We start from the raw sequence: 19,982 nt of genomic DNA, 5'->3' as shown, positions 1-19,982 counted from the left end.
TTCCCTCTCTCCCCCCCCGTTCCCTCTCTCCCCCCTCGTTCCCTCTCTCCCCTCCTCGTTCCCTCTCTCCTCCTCCCTCGTTCCCTCTCTCCCCCTCTCTCCTCCTCCCTCTCTCCCCTCTCTCCCCCCCTCCCCCTGCTCCTCCTGCAGTGTTGCGTTCCTTCTGTTGCAGCAGTGATGAATATTTGATGCTCCTGCATGCGTCAGCGGGCGAGAGACCTCAGACTCCCAGCCTCTCTCTCTCTCTGCAGCTGAGTCAGCTTCTGTCCAATGATCTGAGAGGATCCCCCCCCCCCCCGGTTTACCCCTCCCCCTCTCTTTTCTCGCTCTCAGAGTGACATCAGCTCTGATAATACAGAAGCTCCTCCCACCTGACATCAGGTCACATGACCAGGTTTATTATGTATTTTTCAATCTTCTCAAGTGCTGACAATTCATGAAATTTACTCCTACTTTCAAACTAAGGTATAAAAGCAAGTTATAAAACTTCTTAAAGGTCCAGTCTGTAATATTTCTGATGATCTATGGACAGAAATGCAATATAAGATCCATAACTATGTGTTGAACACGTACAGAAGAAGAAGAAGTAATAATATACTGCAGGGGTCGTACAGTGTTCCGTTAGCTCAGTCGGTTGAGGGTTTCATTCCACCTCAAGACAACTTTGTTTTTTCTCTCTCCGACAAAAAGATTCAGCAGCGCATGTTTCTGAGGTCACGGCATGTGCTGCACTGTTTGTGTTTCGGTGTTTGATCCTCATCCATCAACCTACAGACGCTTTTCATTTCCCCAGTATCTCCAGGCAGAGCACATTTAGGGGAATCACGTTCTCTGACGGCTCTTTCAAAGTAAAAGCTCAGTTCAACTCCAAATACTGCATTACAGTAAACAAGCTTCTTGCGCTTTTATTTTGTAGGCAGAACCACTAAAGAGGAAGTGATTATGTGAGTAACTGTCGCTGTCAGAGATCTATTTCAGCAGCTGTCAAAGTGTTTAGGTATTTATATTTAATGCCGCTATCAAAGCACCGTAATCTGGCAGCGGGCCAGATATTATTGTTGGCGGGCAGTTTTGGCGAGGGTCCATAATCACAGAGAGACTCAACGTGTTTCCCTTTTCAGTGTTTGTATAAACTTTATCTAACGTGTGGTTTATAAAGGACTGTGGTGTCCTGCGCTCTCTGAAAGGTTAGAGGGCAGTGGTAGACTGGACAGATGGTTGCAGTTCACAACCCTCACCACTAGATGCCGCTAAATCTCACACACTGAACCTTTAAAGCTCCAGAGGCCTCTCAGGTGGTTTGGAGCTGCCAGCAGGGGCTTGTGATTTCAGGAGAGGAAGAATGTTTCTGAATTATTTGACGACGCGCGGTTAATAAGACGTCATCTCACCACTGACTTTACGCAGCGCGGTGGTGATGACGCTTCTTTGTTTTGCCACAGGACAAACGCAGCAGTGCTGATGGTCTAGGGCCGTCACAACCATCAATAAGCCTAATTGTCATGGAAACAATTGTGGCTCTCACAGCTCCACACACCTCCCGCAAACACAATCCATGCAAATAGCGGGCTTCCCAGAAGCAGCAAGTGCAATTGATGGCGCTCATATAAAGATCAACTTTCATTTCCGATGTGTGTGTCAAAATGTGTTCTCTTGAAAATGGATTATTGTCTGTTGAACGTAAACTCCTCTGACGAGTTTCACCATTCAGTGTGAATTTATCTGAGAACATTCTGAAACAAGGAAATCTCTTCAGTGATTGGTCCTGTGTCGTGAATCAGCTCTCAGACTGATACTTAATATTTAGTCCTATACGGGGGCGGAGCTGGACTCTTAGCACAGTGGGGGCGGAGCTTCATCGCGAGGCCCACCTGCTTCGCTGCTGCCGGAGCTGATCGCAGCCACTACTAAATGTTTGTGCTCACACCAGAAGCGTCCCAGCGTCAAGCAGCACAGAGCAGATGAACACGGCAGGAAGTCATACACATAAAACGGGCGAGAATCCGGTAAATTTTCAAAATAAAATACCCAGGACAGACTTCCACTCGTATATAAACAATAAACACAGTTAAATCAGCAAAAAATAAATAAAAATAACTATGTAGCTACTTAATCATAGACAAAGCACAAAAAGCAAGCACTAATCACCAAATCAACTAAATGTAAACGTGTTGGCAAAATATGGCAGGCAAAACGCTCTTATTCTGAAATGCTCCTGTGGTAAATGCTAGATGCACCTGAGGAATGAAAGCGTTTCGCTGCTGAAACGCTTCTGAGAGGCTTCCGGCGGACGCCGTAAATAAACCCTTGGCTCAGTCTACGTCCGTCTCTCAGAATTCCCATGATGCACGAGGGGGAAGTTTTGTTAAAATGTGCTAATAAGTTTGCCATTTGTTTGAAATACAAATGTAACTTTGATTTTTATTAAAACGTGTCTCCGTTACCGTTGAAACCATGAGTGAAGCGACTGTTTCATCTGATAAGAGCTCCTGAATTTTCCTTGTTTCGTCCACATTCACATCCACTGAGCTTAATCTTATGGCCCACATACGGGGCCCCTACCGGTCTGAGGAGCTTGATGAATACGGGCCCCGGTGTTGAAATAAGTGTCTGCTTGCTAGCGGTCTTCTTGTTCACCTGTCCTGGTGCATAGCTGCCTTTCTTAGCACGTTGGTTCTGTGTTAAACCAGCGTGAAAGACGCGTCCAGAGCCGCTGCATCGTCGCGCCCCAGAGCTCCACAGGGCGCTTTTATTCAGCCGAGTCAGAATAAACTGCGGACAACAGGAAGAAGAGATTTGATTATGAAAAGAAATGAATAGAAGATCATTAGACTCATTCTGCTCTCCGTCCCTGTAGGACACACAGTGTCGGCTCTAAGGACTGCGCTGCCTTAATCAATCTGATGGAGCAGTTTGGGGTTCAGTTACCTGCTCTGGCAGGGAAAGCTATTTGTCAACCTGTGTTTTTGTGTCTGTTACTAATGGTTGGTCCAGTATTGAGCGAGCGAGCTGCAGGGAAACAGGTCTGTAAGTGTCTGGCAGCAGGATGGAGAGGATCCCCACAGAGAAACAGTCACTCTGTAGCTCTCGTCAAAGCCACCAGACAATTTAACCCGGCAGGACACGGGAGTCGCTGGTGTGCCGCTGCCTCGGCCGGTTTGTTGAGTGACTTTGTTGTTTTAAAGGGTTAAAAAAAAACAGTCAACACAATAACACACAAACGCAAGATTGCAGGGAATTTAGATATTTTAAAGTCAACCGTACATAAGGTGCGTGACCTTCGAGCCTTCAGGTTCAGGACCAATAAAGCCACAGGTGGACTTCAGAACACAGTCTGACCCCGCGTCAAGAAATGCGAGTCCACAGCGCTGAGACGTTGAGATTAAAAAGACCTCTGAGTATTCCAGGCTTAAAGCCTTTCTAAATAAACAAACACCCGTTTGACTGATTTTCCCTGAAGTGGCCGAAAAACATCATTAAAATCATTTACAGCCACAAAAAGATCCAGATTCAGGATCATAAACCCAAACGGAGATTCTGTTTCTGCAAACAGCCTCAAATATTTTATACAGTTTAATCAGGAATCAGATTAATTAATACTTTATTTATTTTCCTAAATAAGGTGAACAGGAGAAAAACTACATTTGAGCTGATGCTGTTTTCAGCGTCAGTCGAGCAAATACGAGAGCAGAGTTTCATATATTCACATGTTCGTCGCCTTATGAGCCAAACGCTGAGCGCCAGCGTGTGGATGTGATGCGCGGCGTTACGGACAGTATAACACTATTATATTAAAGAAATCTTTCCAACAAGTCCTATTTCTTTACCTCGTCAGCACCTCGTTCAGCGAGCCGACTAAATGTTTAGACACAGAGGAAGTCATTCTGTTTCCTCTCTGTTCAAACGGGGGAATCCAGATCAGTACCTGGGTCTGTGTGGCCCCCTCCAGCCAGCGAGGGATGCCCCTTCCTGCAGATCGGCTATAAATGGGCGGAGCTCCGGGCCCCCTTTCCTCCGGTGCACAAGCGTTGGTGAAAGTGCGTCTTTGACCCACCAAACTGCTTCAGCTTCACCAGAGTCGCTCTCTGTCAGAGTCTGCCTCCTTCTCTTCCTGCAGTCAGGACTGATTAATATTAATGAGCTTCACTGAGCGTTTGGAGGGCCGGACATGGAGCTGCCTCACAGGGGCCACATTTCAAGCTGATTGTGATTTATAAACGGAGCTTGCTTACAGATGTGCGTACGCACGGTTTTATAACTCTGAATATTTTTTGCCGTACACCATTTCTGACACTTTTAGCGAGGTTTCTACGCACGGTTTTATAAATGAGGCCCCTGGTCTGTCTCCTGCTGAAGATGTGTGGCGCATCATGAAGAGGGCGACCACAGACGGTTGAGCAGCTGAAGTTTCGTGACGACACGATGTTAACACGCCTCATTCCCCAGCTTTGTTGACCGTGTTGCAGGCATGAAATCTACTATCTATTTAAAAACACAATTAACGCTGGTCAGTTAAACTACTGAAAATCTTTTCTTTGTACTTCTCTTAGTTAAACAAAGTTAAACATTAATTAACGAATCCCGATTTTTGTTTTTATTGCATTTTGGAAAAACATTTTCTGGAAACAGGGTTTGTATTTTTATCTACAGAGTTTGGTGGATTTGACGAGGTTCTGGTTAAACTTCTCTTACTCTTTATATAAAGCTCTCTCTCTGGAGGGATCCTCTCCATCATGCTGTCAGACACAAAGACCTGTTTTGCTGCTGCTGACTGCAGCTCGCTCAATACTGGACCAGTTTCAAAGAAAATCGACCCAATTAGTCACACAGACGCAAAAACATGCTGCTCCAGGATCAGCTGTCTCTCTGCCCTGATGGACTGATGAATAAATCATCGTGGTGGAATAAATAGCTCTGCTGCTTCTGCCTCTGACGGCTGGAACACTGAGGCCTGTGACGTGAACGTGTGGCGTGTTGAACAGGATGCGCTCTGATCATCATGTTTAACCCTGACCCTTTAAAGCTCTGAGATTAATGTCAGATTTGTAACAAAGGATAAAGTTTTGTGATTTAAGCCATAATTTCTGTGTACAAGCAGTGTTTTCTGAAATCTTTTGACTTTTTCTCCACAGAAATCAGCTGTATTTAAAATGACCTTCGGATCCCCGGGTTTAATGCAGCAACAGTTTGCATGATGTTCAGCCTGTACTGATCACCAATCATCACTTCTTTTTATCAATGATTTGTCTTCATCGTTTTACGTTTTCAGTGTTTGTTTTTGTTTTTCTTACAGTTCCTTTGGACTTATGATTTTGACGTGCATGCCTCCCGTTTCTCCATCATCTCCATGGTTATCCAGGGATGTGAGTGTTTCTTATAGCAGCAGAGGGGTCACAGCCGCATCACCAGCCGACACCACAAAGAGCAAAAACGCGTTAGCCGCCATCAGAGGTTGAAGTGCGTTCAGTTGTTGGAGGATCCAAACCCACGGGTGTGTCGGTATCACTTTATCTTATGGCTTCATTGTACGGCTTTCAGAAGTGAAGTGCGTTGCCCTTGTGAGGACCGCCGATACCACCTAGGGCTGTCGCGGTGAAGTCATTTCCCCCGTGGTACTATGTTTGGGCTCAACAGTGCGGTTTTTCATTAATAAAGTCATTTGGCGCGAGCTAGCTGCTGGGTGCTAGTCAACAACATTGCCAAGCAAACTCATTTCTGTCCTTTGATTTTGTCTTTTTCAGACGTAGCTTCATCGTCGCCTTCAGGGCCTGTCTATCAAGTCAATTTACGCACTGCAAAAACACCAACACACGCCGTTGCGGAGCAGAATGGGCCGTTCACAGCTAACCGCTGCGTAACGTTACAACTAAATTTCCACAGAAAGCAACATGAAAAACAGCTGCAGGCATCCGACACAATGTTAGTTAGTGAGCTTCGAACGAGGCTTTCCGTTCACAGTTTCTCTCGACTGTCCCTCAGGATCACAACGTTAGTCCAACATCGCCGAGCCTGCTAGCCACATTAGCCGCGCAATTTGCTAACGCCAAGTTAGCTAACCTTTAAAATAAACAGTAAAACAACACAAAACACAGCAACACTTGCAGCTTCCAAGGTTTAAGTCGGGTCAGGCACAGCTAGGGCTGGGCAATAAAACAATAATGATAATTATCACAATATAATTTTCCTCAATTAAATTCATATGACTCATGAACAAATTAGCACTTATTTTTTCTATTAAAATATTTATTTTGAAAAAAGATTTACTTTTAATTTTTATCAAAATAGTTTTTTGAATGTTCTAACTCGTGATGCTCTGTTTGGCATCAAGTGTTTGTCCCGTTCTGACCATAAAGAAAAGTTTAACCACATAATTAACCATCCGGTTTCTTCAATTTTCACTCAGGAGCAAAAATCTTAATCCTGAAATCCTGACATTTATCGTGATAATTATCTGTATGATATGAAATGTTTTCATCGTGATAACATTTTTGTTCAGCCCACGGCGATCCGTCCTTGAACTGTTACAGAGCTCGTTGCAGTTGTGGAACTTTTGAAGCACTAATTTATTAATTTAACACGCCCTGAAGTGTAAAGTCTGGACAGTGCGGTTGTTGCGGTGCTTGCCGCGGCAGGCTTGACCAATAGAGCGGTATCTCATTTTTGCAGGTTATCGCGACAGCGCTAATACCTCGCACCTGCTCACTGATTCGCTTTGCGCTACCACCACCGCAGCTGTTTCCTCATTAGTAAACACAAGAGCGGAAAGGGAAGAGTTTAAGAGTTAGTAGTATTCATCAGGGTTTCTCCTGTGCAACACGCATCTGAGAAGAGGCTGGGAGAGACGAGGAACAGCAGGGAACATTTTGTTCCGTCCTCCTGTTGTTGTTCATTTGTCCTTTCTGGGCTTTGACTGCCGGCACAGCTCTCTGCGAACCAGTTTTGGTACGCCCCCACTGCTGAAAAACATCCTAGAGGATTTCCGGATTCTTCTCCTGAACAGGAAGGAATATGATTTAAAACTTTTTGTATCTACGAGTCATTTCAACAAAGAGGTTTAAAAACACAGAAATTGCCCTTTAATGTTAGAAGTCAGGCAGTAAAAAACGTCTGAGATGAGGTCATGTGATGTTATACAGGATGTTACTACAGCCGATGTCAGGTGTTAGAGGACGATCCTGGCCTGGGACCTGCAGACAGGCAGAAGTTTACTAAGCTATAAATAAATCAATATAGTATATCAATTTTGCAAGTTTGTCTTAGTTCTATATTTCATTTCAGTAAATTTCTTTCGCATGGAGGTGTGATTATGACTTCAGGTCAAACGATTGTTCCACCTTAAAGAGTCTGTTCGTGACTCGTACGTTTTCGTTCAGCACCAAGAAATGCAGGCGTATGCCAACAAAAGTGAGGAAGAAGAAGCCTGCTAGCTACTAAACATGGTGAACACAATAAAAAGGATTCCAAAAGTCTACAATCATGAGGGGACGTAACTTTAGTTTGTTAACCACAAAACTTTCCTCCAATAAACCCGGGCTCGAGTTAAAAAGTCATCAAGACATCAAGATTTACATCCATTTGTCCAAGTCAGCACGTGTCTCTCAGTTGTCATGGGAGAACTTTGCACGCCATCGTGTCCTGCTCACCAGTACATCACCATGGAACATGTCGTTGAGCGCTTGTTTCCTGGCGAGGCTGGAGGCTGTTGATGCGGCGTGACCCTCTGCTGATGTTTCTGTTTGAGTCATTATTTGGTTGTTTTGGTTTTAGTTTACATCAGAATCGAGATTTCACTGGACGGAGCTGCTGCAGCTCAAACGCCACGTCACGTTTCAGTGCAGTCAGATCTAATAAAGTCTGTGACTGAATCTAAAAATGTAATTATTCCTCTTTTCTCATGATCTCAGGATAATTAGATTGTAATAATTTTACACAAGCAGCTCGTGCTTTGTTTGGATTTTCATGACTCATGGTTTCTGGCTGCAGCCAGAAAACAAAATACCACGTGAACCGAGTTCAGCGTCGACAACACAGGCTGATCCACACGCCCAGTATGTGACATGGCTGAATCCAAATATGGCTGGAATTCTTTACGTAGCAGCAAGCTTCTTTATTTTTTTATTTAACCTTTATTTAACAAGATAAAGTCTCTTTTTTCAAAGGCGCTCTGGCCAAGAAAGGCAGCAGGACAGCGAGTTTGACATTACAGACGTAGAATGAGAACAATATCATTAAAACATTAACAGAATACTATAAAAAACATCACATTGAAACATCTTCAAGCAACTAAATCAGTCCCTCCCGGATTTTGCAACTATCAACACAAATTCAACAAATCTCTGTGAATTCAGCACGACTGCAAATTTGACTTATCGCTAGTTTCAAGTCTTCTTCAACACAAAATGACACTCATTTAGCGTAAATTATGGTCCCATTTATTTTTAAAATAGACCACAAAGCAGAGTGTGTTTCAGGGCGGGATTATCTATGATTGACAAGTCTTTTCAATGGCGACCTGTCAATCAGGCTAGAGCTGACTTGTACCCTCTGCGCTGTGTAAATTTAACCAGCACCATTGAAAAAGCTTATTAGTTGTTGGCTGTTCACTTTCTCTGGTGAGTACATTTAGTTTTAAGCCTGTTGTTCACTAGACAAAGTTATCAGCCCTGTTAAAATGACAGTTAACGTGAGTTACAGATGCACCTAGCTAAGCTAGCTAGCTAGCTCCGCACACGGCCGTTAGCTCGTGTACGTCAGCAAACTCACTTCCTTGTGTGATAGCAACGTCTCACAATTGCAGATCTTCTTTTCTCAAAGCGGGGAAACTTCTGCAGAACGTGCAGTATCGCGGTCGAACATAAAGGAAATCGCATGCTGACAAATACTTTGCCGCCTCAAAACATACGGAGAGAATGTCAGAAACACATGGAGGACATCAGAAAGACACTGAGACACAGGCTGCTGCATCCCGGTCAGCTGCAAGCGCTAAAAGACGCTAGGGTCAGGGTTAGGCTTGCAAAGTCCTGGAGGGACTGTTTAATGGTTCAACTATAATTCTAAAGTGAAAAATATCACATCTACCTTTGCAGTTTTCACTTATTCCCACAATTTCAACGCAATAAAATGCCCAAGAACATCACAACTATCAGAAAAGCTTGCGCAAAGTCACACAAAAGGCCTTCGAAAGTCTATAGCGGGACTGCTAAATTAACACGAATGGAAAGCCTGCTTATTTAAAACATTTACACTCATCTCTGCAAGGAGTTCCAAGTAGACGGTGCACAGTATGAGAAGGCAGTCTTTCCCAACAATGAAGTCATCCTGGGTTAAAAGCAGCTGCCTGCTGGACTGGGTACGATGAGTACTGACTGCAAAGCTGAAGAGGCTACTAATGTAATTTGGTCATTTGCCTTATAGAAAAAAATACACAAATGTAGCTGTCTCTGCGTAGCTAATGACGGCCAGGTCGTTAACTTTCATTTAAGCCTTTTCTGTTTGGATTCAGCCACAACAAGCTGTGTTTTCACTAGTCTGTATTGTCCATGATGCTGTTGTTATACACTGTATTTTAGAAGAAGATCCAGAGAACATGAAAACCAAATAGTTGTCATGAAAACATTTCACTGCTCACACTCCCGGCTTTACCAGCTGTCTCCAGATGTTTGTTTGGGGACAAGACTTATGTTTTTATGTGTTGGAGCAGCAGTATGTCGTCTAGGAATAGAAGATTCATTAGTGAGTTGTGGTCAGGGAGCGTGCTGATGTGACCGCTGACTGACTTCTCTTCGTCTTGTGTTCAGCCGAGGACCGTGGCAGGCTTCAGAGGGACAGTCCGCTACGCCTCAGTCAACGCTCATAAAAACAAGGTCAGTGCTGTTTGTTGTCTTTGAACAACTGGAACCACAAAGTACCACAGTGACTCTGATGATCCTGGTGAATGATGAAATATTCACCAGCAGCAGCGTTGGTGCTCTGAGTTTATATGTGACGCCGCTCTGCTGTCGGTGCTTGATGAGTCGTGGTTCAGGACACAAAGACGGACCACGAATGGTGAACGACCACGTCCTAATGATGAATGAATGAATTTCTGTTGTGTTCCTGCAGGAAATGGGTCGCCACGATGACCTGTGGTCATTGTTTTACATGTTGGTGGAGTTTGCTGTGGGACAGCTGCCATGGCGAAAGATAAAAGATAAGGTCAGACTGCTTCACCGGAACATGAACAAACCAGGAACCGGTCTCGCGCACATGTATCGCCACAGTTACTGACTTTCTAACAGTAGAGTGTAGCCTGTGAGCATAGCTTCATTTTATAGTTTCATAAAACCCTATCCTATCCTATGTTTTAGACACGTTTTAAAGCTGCACTGAATAAAATATTTACTAATGGATCAAATGAATATGTATAATGTGATAGGTTTGTAATAATCACCATCTCTGCAGCTCTACGGATTTTTTTAGCCTCTTTTAGCTCCTACTTTTGGTTTTGCGGCACATTTCCTATCTGGTTCTGATAAAGCCGCCGTACACGAGCAGACAGACTCAGTCAGAGAGCAGCTGGTGAACATAGTGGAGCGTTTAGCAGCTAAAGAGCCAGATATTTCCCTCAGGAGATGGTGGAGACCAAACACAGAGCTAACAGAGAGAAAACACTGGACTCACCATCATCAGTTCAATGGTATGATTATGTTGCTCTGTAGCTGCTGGATGTGAAAGCACAGACGTGATGTCACCCGTTGGTTTGTGGACTGCAGTTAAGAAGCCTGCAGTTTGGCATTTTTGGCCGTCGCTATCTTGTTTCATTGGAAACAGACGTGACCAAATTTGGACGACAAGGTGGAGCTAGCTAGCTTGGTTAGCAAGGTGCATCTGAAATTAACGTAAGCTGTGATGTTAGCTGGGATGCTATTTTTGGCTAGCGACAAACAAGCTTAAAACTAAACATATTTACTGAAAAATGACCAGCCGACTCTAAACGCAGCGCTGGTTAAAGGTACACAGAGCAGCGGATACGAGTCGCCTCTATCCTGATTGACAGGTTGTCAATCAGCTTGTAGCCCCGCCCTAAATCCTCCCCTGCTTCCTGGTCTCTGTTCCTCTAAATGGGACCATAATTTACTAAATGAACATCATGCTGTGTTGAAGAAGACTTGAAACTAGCAAGTGTTTACTGAGCGAATTATTCAGCTGAGAAGTAGAAACATTTTAGATATATATTATATATATATATATATTGTATAGAGACTTCTATACAATCACACTTCTTTCTGCAGCCAGTGGAGGCGCCCCCTGCTGGCTGCTAGAGAGGATGCAGCTTTAAAGGAGATCTATTACGCTTTTCCACATTTTATGACTTATCTACAATTTTATAATGTTGGATGTTCATGTTAAACATGGCCAGAGTTTCAAATAATAAGGTTAAAGTATTTAAAAGAAATCCCTGTGAGCAAAAACCTCAGATTTCCTGTTTTCAACTGCTTTTTCTACCAACGGCGTAATATGGAGCTGGTGCCCATATATGGGCATGTGCTCCCATAGCAACGGCCCAGCAACGGCTCAGTCTGCCTGTTCTGCCCAGCAACAACAACAGCCTGGTAACTTGCTTCAGGTCTTGGCAGTGGGCTTTGAGAGGGGGGGCCTTAAAGAGACAGGAGCATCTACAGCTTGTTTCACACAGAGGCTGAAATGAAGGCCTGCATGAAGAGTCAGTATAAGAAAATAAAATGTTTTTTTGAACTTTGCATCATGCAGAGCTGCTATACAGGAGTCACAGAACTAGAATATGGGACTGGAAAAGCATAGGTCTCCTTTAAGGCTCTTTTCAGACCTGAAGGTTCCTGTTTGTGTGAAAGTAGTTAGCTTCTACAACTTATAAGATGGCAACATGTCAGATGTTTTCCAGTTTGTTTAGATAAAAAAATCAATGAATGCAGGTTTCACACCTAAGTATTGAACTTATTGAATAAGTATGAACCATGCAAACCCCTCATAAAACTATTACATTTGTATTAAAATGAGGTTTAAAACGGTTTATATTTTGGTTTTGACTGTCCTGTTTGCCTGATGATCACCTGTTTTATATTAAAGGTGTGAATTTAAAACTTCAGCTGAATCTTTGTTAATTTGCTGCAGCTAAAAGGGATTTTTGGTGGGGGGTTTTTCCAGGAACAAGTTGGTCAGATTAAAGAGCGTTATGACCATCGGATGCTGCTCAAACACATGCCTTCAGAGTTTAATATCTTCCTGGACCACGTCCTGGCTCTGGACTACTACACCAAACCAGACTACCAGGTATGCACTGTGAAGCGAACTGTCTGTCTGCAGGATGTTGCGAGTCCTGGACATGAGTTCAGATTCATGACTGTGTCTTGTTATTTTATCCAGCTGCTCATGTCGGTGTTCGAGAACAGCATGAAAGAGCGAATCATCACCGAGAACGAGCCTTTTGATTGGGAGAAGGGAGGAGGTGATGTCACATTGTCGACCAGTGCCTCCACCCAACCACAGCACAACACGCGACCCACCGCCGCCATGGTGGGGTAAGAGCAGAACCATCAGCTGTATCAGAGCCGTTTTCCGCCCCCTAAACCTAAAGAGGTTCACGTGTGATACTTTCTGACTCAAAAACCACCCACAATACTGATAGAAAGGACAAACCTCGACAAAATAAGACCCATAACTACCAAACTAAAACCCAAATCTACCAAAATAAGACTGAAAACGTCCAAAATAAGAACCAAATCTACCAAAATAAGACTGAAAACGTCCAAAATAAGAACCAAATCTACCAAAATAAGACTGAAAACCACCAAAATGAAAAACCAAATCTACCAAAATAAGACCGGAAACTACCAAAGTAAGACAGAAAACTTCCAAAATAAGACCCATAACCACCAAAATAAGACCCATAACCATCAAAGTAAGAACAAAATCGACCAAAATAAGACCGAAAGCTTCCAAAATAAGACTGAAAACTTTCAAAATAAGAACCAAAACGACCAAAGGTAGATTTGGTTACCTTTGGACAAATCCAGGCTAGTTGTTTCCTTCTTCTTCCAGTCATTATGCTAAGCTACGCTATCCACATCCTGACTTCAGCCCTGTACTTTATATTTCCCCAGATGTTGAAAACTCCTTATAGAAACAGGTGTGGAAATGAACAAATTATGTAATCTGTGCCACTTTTTATAAGCTCGGTATTTCTTTTCCATAAAACCCCTCACCCTGTTTCCCTATGAAAGTAAGAACACATTTAAACCGACCGTGGCACAAATCAGACAGACAACACGAAAATTTGGACGGTTTATTGAGGTTTTCTAGTGTTTTGAACAGCGACACAGTCGCCTCCGTGATCACGCTCACAGTCCTCGCTTTGAACTCATTTGCAAGTGGGAGAGGTCCCTGTGAATCATCGTGCAGCTAACGATGTAGCCTGCAAACTACACTCAGAAGCATATATCTACATGACGATACATTACGGAGATAAACAAAGTATCAGAACGTAATTCCTGGTTTGCAGTCAATGGATCCTGTAGCTACGCCTACGGCACATCTGGGACTATCACCAGTTAAACTGTCACACCAGCATCTATCTAGGTGAACCGAACAATGGTGTAATGGTTCAGTTCGACTCCCAAGACAAGACTATGCTCACCCGATTGGCCAATATGAACGTGGCCCCGCCCATGGCACAATTTTCACAGCGAATGCAAAATCCAGAGAGAAACACTTTTTTTTTTTTAGAGGAAATGTTTTCACACTGATAGCAAAAAGTATATATTTGATTTTTTTTTTCAAAGTATTTTGAGATTTTATTTCTCAGAAATAATTTTTAAAATTAAAAATTTATATTTTTTTATGTTCTATGAGAAAATACTTTCTCTCAAAACTTTTTTTAGTCTCAAATATTATTATTTTTTGCTATTGGTATGAAAACTTTTTCTCTCATGAAATGCTTTTTTGCTATCAGTGTGATGAGTCTTGCTCTCAAAGTTTTTTTTTTTCTCTCAGTTCATTTATTTTCTCGCATGTAATAAAGACACAATTCGAGCTCCATATGCCACACGAACTACAAACAAAGGCCTGATTATATCTAAGGCATCATTTGGAAAATGGTTTAGTCTGAATGCAGTTCGTTAAACCACCAGAATCTCATTTATCATCATATCATAAGTTTCCAAATGGTTTCTGAAACATCAGTCTCTTACATTTTCTGACCACAGAGCCATTGTGACGCCGGTTCCTGGAGATCTTCAGCGGGAGAACACTGACGACGTTCTGCAGGACGAACATCTCAGTGATCAGGAGAACGCCCCGCCAGCCCCGCCACCCCGGCCCCCAGGGGAGACGGGCGTCTCGCACGGCGGAGAGCCAGGGGAGGCCTGGGAGGACACGGACTTCAACCGCAACAGACTCAGGATCAGCCTGAATAAGGTTTGAACCGGTGCAGAAAAGCTGACGTACGAGTTGTTGTGTAGTTCAGTTCAGATTTTTGCAGAAGTGGAAGTACATTGTTTTAGTATTTGTACTTTGCTTGAGTATTTCCATTTTGTTTTTAAGTATAAAAAACTTTTGTTTTAAAAGTTAGAAGCTTTTCTCTTGTTGTATCAACTGACTGGAGGTTAAAGGATAAGTATATTTATTTTTCTTACTCTCTATTTTAAGTATTTATATTTAGTAAACTAGTAACTTTGGGGTTTCATAGCTAACAACATGTACCATCTGTTTCCTCAACTATTCTCTGTCCTACCTTTTAAATTTTTCTCATTACACTTTCAAGTGTTTAAATGGCTGCTGTGCTGGACCATAAAACATCACTTCCTGTCCTTCCTCAGGGGGGTCAGGAGGAGGAGGTGGGTCGGGGGGCGTGTCCGGGGTCGCCGGTTCGGGGAGGAGTCCCGGAGTCACCGACAGGTCAAGGTCGGTCCTTACGGTATCGCCGGGTCAACAGCCCCGAATCTGACCGTCTGTCTGCTGCTGAGGGCCGGCCCGACGCCTACGGACAGAGGTGAAACCACTGGAACAGAGTTTGGTTTTATTTTTAGATTCACATTTTGAAAACACAAGTTAAAGTGGGAAATATTAATTTGGGTTTGTCTGTGAAGGTTCTCAGTCATCCAGGTCAGAGTTACCCAAGGAAGGTTAAATTCAAGGGCAAGTGGACTTGGTTAAAGATACTTGAAGATGTTTCGTCTCTCATCCGAGAGGCTTCTTCAGTTCTAACCTTGATTTTGGACCTGCGCTCTCTGCCTTCAGGCTTGAGACTTCCTTTGACAACATAGACTTGCCCTCAAGGACAATAGACTTGACTTGGACTCTGCCTCACTGACTTGGGGACTAGAGACGTTTTTGACAAGACTTAACCTCAAGAACTTGCGACATGACTTGGTCTTTCCCTCTCCTTTAGGCTTGAGAAATACTTTGACAAGACTTGAACTTGACATGGAAGACTTGAGACTTATCTTGATTTTGCTTTGCCCTTAATTAGTTGATACTCGGACTTTGGGTGATGAGTTTGAACAAACAGCTGTGGGAGTCACGTTCACCGTGTCTTTCTGTCTCTGTGACCTCCAGGTCTAGGATGGACATCCTCGGCTCTCCGTCTCGTCACGTCTACTCCTCCCAGCCGGCTCAGATGCTGTCTGTCGACCCCGGGTGCCGCGGCGACCGTCAGGTCAGCGGCCGTCAGGAGGTGTCGGTGGCGTCCGTCGACCAGGAGGCGCACAGCAACGCCTTCATCCGCTCCGTCCCGCTGGCCGAGGAGGAGGACTTTGACAGCAAAGAGTGGGTGATCATCGACAAAGAGGCGGAGCTACGAGACTTCCAACCAACCACGTCAGGAACCACTGACGAGGAGCCAGAGGAGCTCCGCCCCCTGGAGGAGCAGGAGGAGAGGAGGAGGCTCAGGGCTGCAGGTAGGAGCTTCTTTTCACCGGGGTAAAGAAAAGTCAGTCAGGGCTGGTTATCGTTTTCAATGTGAAACCTTAATTCTGAACACCAAAGAGAGAGAAACCTGTTTTTCTCCCGTTTTCCGTTTGCGTGTCTCTGTTTGAGAGCCAATAAAACTTTAACCAAATGCACAGCAACAATAATTCTTTCTGCATACAAAGTCGGCCTCAACATGATCCTGTTGCGTTGTTTTCACCCTCTAATGAGTCTGCACAAATAATGCATAATATGCATTTACAACAAAAACACTGAAATGCTTTGCGTGTCTTTGCACACATGTTCTATAGATCTGTGGTTGGTCGTGAACCCTTCCTATGACTCATTATTATATTATATTTAGGGCTGTACATATTGATTATTTTTCAAGCCGATTAATCTAACGATTATTTTTCAAGTCGATTAATCTAACAACTAATTTTACTCGATTAACAAACCAATTTATCCAAAATAAATATCAAAAACATGTCTAATCAATAAATCTTATAAATTTTATTCAATCATCCTGATGAAGCACATTAGAATTTAAATGTTTCTGACATGGATTCATTTCAATATTGAGTACTGCAGAATGATAATAAAATGTATTTCTGCATCAGTGAACACCTGAAAGGATCAGTCATAGATCATCTCTAATCAGATTCAGCTGTTTTCTCGCTCATACGTGGCCGTTAAATAAACAGAAAATATGAAACAGCCGATCGTTACATGACTCGCGGTGTAACGTTACGGTATCATGACAGCAGCGGGGCAGAAATGACTTTTACCATGAAGGCAATGAAGAAATCCTACGTGTCCTCGTGCTCGTGTGGCGACAGAAAGGAAACACGATTTGCGGTGCTGCCGTCTAGACTAAGTGCTGCGGGATACTTTCGTTTCACGTGTTCGTGGACAGTGAAGCTGTCGAATGAATGAACAGTGCGCACCTTCTGTTCAAAGTGAAATTACACTGAAGTCGTAGGACACACGTAGATCTGAAAAGCGTTTCAGTCGTCCCGGCTCTCCCCTACTCTGGCAGAATTGTTCTATGGCAGGTCATAACTAGTTAGGTTTTTATATGAATGTGGTTGTTACCTGTTGGTACCCGGGTTAATTCCCAGCCCTGTTCCATTCTGAGCAGTGGTGGACAGTAACTAAATACTCAAAGTACAAATTTGAGGTACTTTACTTGAGTATTTTCTTTCTCCTTCTGCTGCATCACAGAGGGAGATATTGCACTTCACTACATTTATCTGACAGCTTCAGGTACTTCACAAAGTCAGATTTTATATAATATGATGATTTGTTATAAATTAAACTCCAACAGTTTATACAAGAACAGCTGGAACGATTAGTCGGTTGAGAGAAAATTATTGGACAACTATTTTGACGGTTTAGCTAATTTGTCATGTAAAAACATTTCATGGCTTCACAGATGGGAAGATTTCTTGTAACTCTGGTTAACGTCTCGTTGTCCTGCAGGAGGGGAGCTGGTGGTTCGTCCAAAAACCCACACCAGGGAGAGCAGCCGAGGGATGCTAACGCTAACGGAGGAGGAGGCGTCGAGGAGGAGTGGCGGGAGCCCCGCCCAGTCGCCCTGTCACTCGCTGCCGTCAGGACGCCCCCGCCGAAGAGAGTCAGAGCCCATTGGACCTCAAAGACCGGTAAGAGACCCAGCCAGCCAATCAGAGCAGAGCTCAGCTCTCTGACGGCGTGTTGGTGGACAGGTGAGGAAGTGGACGGGCTCCGCAGCAGCCGCCCCGCCTCGTTCATCTGCCCGCCAACATGCACCTGAAAGGACAAATCCAGCACGACCGGAGGTTTTTTCTTTCTTTGGTGATGATTCTGCAGCGGGCTGTCGTGGGTTAAAGTGAAAGACTTAGCTTTTAGGTTTTGTCAGTTCAGGATAAATCAGGTGCAGCCCTTTCCTTACAAGGCGTTTCCCCCGGCAGCTGAACCGGCTGCAGCCTATTCCTTCGGGGCGATTGCGCCGGTTAAAATGGCGTCCACAGAAAGAGCTTCCTGTTGCCAGCGACAGCCTCAGACTGTTTTACCAGCTGTCTGACAGCATCATGGAAAAGATCCCTACGAGGGACTCCCGGTGACCCCCTTTGTTTTTAACAGGAAACTGAAGTCTCGCTTTGAAATCTCGTGAGAGGCGAGTTTTTTGCAGGAAGCGGTGGAAACGAGGGGGAGGAGTTTGTTGTATTGAAGTAACATTAGGAAATAAAGTCTTGCTTGCAGCTCCTCTACGTTGACTGGTTGAGGTGCCGCTACAGCATCTTCTACACGGATTCAAAACCTTTTCTACCTAAAGTCCTTTCAACACCAACATATGTAGCCCTGGGCTGTGACTGGCAGGAGGCCCTGCGCAGAGCAGCTCTGTGTGACTAACAGTCTGTTCCACATGTCGGAAATCTGCTGAAAATTCTAAAGGGATTTTCTCCTTTATATATTCGCTTTCTGGTTATGTGCTGAAACCTTTGTTGTGCACCTTAGAGATGCATTTTTAATTCCGAACAGGAAACCAAACCTTTAATACATCAGTGCTCAGTGTTTTCTGTTGTTTTCACTAAATAGAATAAAATATAAACAAACTGGTGATTTGAATCAAGAAACATCTCACAACGAATAGATAAACATCCTTGTGTTATCTGTACCTGGACAGGTCGCCAGTCCGTCACGGGGCTGGCACGTTCACGTTCACACCTGCAGCTGTTTTAAAGTCTGTAGTTCACCTGGGCGTGTTTGGACTACGGATACAGATGGATTAGTGCTCAGAAAGTAGTCAGGAAGTTCAGATGTAGTGCAGATATTAGGTGCAGTTAGTCTGTGGAGATAAAGAGCAGAACATCTGGACTCGTGCTGGAGTTGTCCTTCAGAGATGTCACAGTGACGCCCTGCAGACGGACTGCAGGAGTTTGTCTGCAGGCTTACGGCAGCAGCGTCCTGCAGCTGAACACCTGTCACATGCAGTCGTTCTGTCCAAATGATCATCGCAGAGATTCGATATTTACTTCAGTTCTGAAAAGAAACTCTGCTGCTGACTTCCAGCAGGAAGAATTCAAACGAGGACTGAAAACTTGCTGAACGTCATGTCAGAGAAGCAGATGAAAGAAAATGTGTTAGAGGAGTGCAGAATATTTGATCCTTTTCTTTAGGCCTCCTTTCTCTCTTCTTTCAAAGTGTCCTTGAAAAGCGCTGACAAATAAAATGCATTATTATTATTATTTTTATTAAAGCAAAAGAAGCTAGGAAACACTGCAGCACTTAAAGGAAAAGTTTGATACGCTTTCATGTCTGAACTGTGGAGATTAGCTTAGTTTAGCATAAAGTTCCCTAATAAAAACTAATGAACGTGTTTATCAGGAATTTCCCATGACAAATGTTATCTGCTCTGTTAAACAAACGGAGCTGCTGGGAGGTGGATTTTCTTCCCTTGGCACAGAGCCAGGCTTAGTGTTTCCCCCGTTTCTGGTCTTTAATGCTAAGCTAAGCTAACCAGCTGCTGGCAGTAGCTTCGTATTTACTGTACAGACATGAGAGTGGCATCAAACTGAACATCTGACTCTCAGAGAGAAAGAGAATGTAGAATTAGACCTTTGATCAGATTCCTGAGTTTCTCGTCACCTTCAGCTTCACTTTGAGCCTGACGCTGTTGATGGTTTGATTCTCCCACGACTGCCTGTGACACAGTTTTTACCGTCCAGCTGTGTGAACGCTGCTGCCCTTGTGTCCTCGCCACCGGGGCAGAAATCTTTTCCATCTCTTTGCTTTTACCCATGACGTTTGTTTTATTCTGAAGGAGTGAGAGGGAAACAGCAGCTCCTGTGTGATTCAGCCTGTAGCCACGATGCTGATGATGTTCTCATCTTCTGTTGTTCTGCTGTGTTTTCTCATGTTCTCTGGAGTCAAAGTGACACCTGGGTTTACACTGCGCGCACACACACACACGTTTCTGCTGATTCTGTGAGTCGAAGTCTGGGATTAACCACCGCACCTCACGATTTAAGTCCAATGTCACCAAACGGGGTAGCAGGAACACAAGGGACTGGGCCCAA

The 19,982-nt window shown here is 43.9% G+C and overlaps 1 protein-coding gene across 1 annotated transcript in view; it reads left to right on the top strand.

The window, feature by feature from the left end:
- The window catches only part of ttbk1a (tau tubulin kinase 1a), a 64,445-nt gene that overhangs the window by 24,686 nt on the left and 19,777 nt on the right, over positions 1-19,982 (top strand). The window contains exons 7-14 of the mRNA XM_046047829.1: positions 9,798-9,863; positions 10,102-10,194; positions 12,163-12,288; positions 12,382-12,536; positions 14,220-14,430; positions 14,832-15,004; positions 15,571-15,911; positions 17,404-17,585. Coding sequence (XP_045903785.1) covers positions 9,798-9,863; positions 10,102-10,194; positions 12,163-12,288; positions 12,382-12,536; positions 14,220-14,430; positions 14,832-15,004; positions 15,571-15,911; positions 17,404-17,585 — 1,347 coding nt within the window. The remainder of the gene's footprint in view (positions 1-9,797; positions 9,864-10,101; positions 10,195-12,162; positions 12,289-12,381; positions 12,537-14,219; positions 14,431-14,831; positions 15,005-15,570; positions 15,912-17,403; positions 17,586-19,982) is intronic.

The sequence above is a fragment of the Micropterus dolomieu genome, linkage group LG04 (genome assembly GCF_021292245.1).
Source record: "Micropterus dolomieu isolate WLL.071019.BEF.003 ecotype Adirondacks linkage group LG04, ASM2129224v1, whole genome shotgun sequence".
Lineage (NCBI taxonomy): Eukaryota > Metazoa > Chordata > Actinopteri > Centrarchiformes > Centrarchidae > Micropterus > Micropterus dolomieu.
This window is presented reverse-complemented; position numbering and strand designations above follow the sequence as displayed.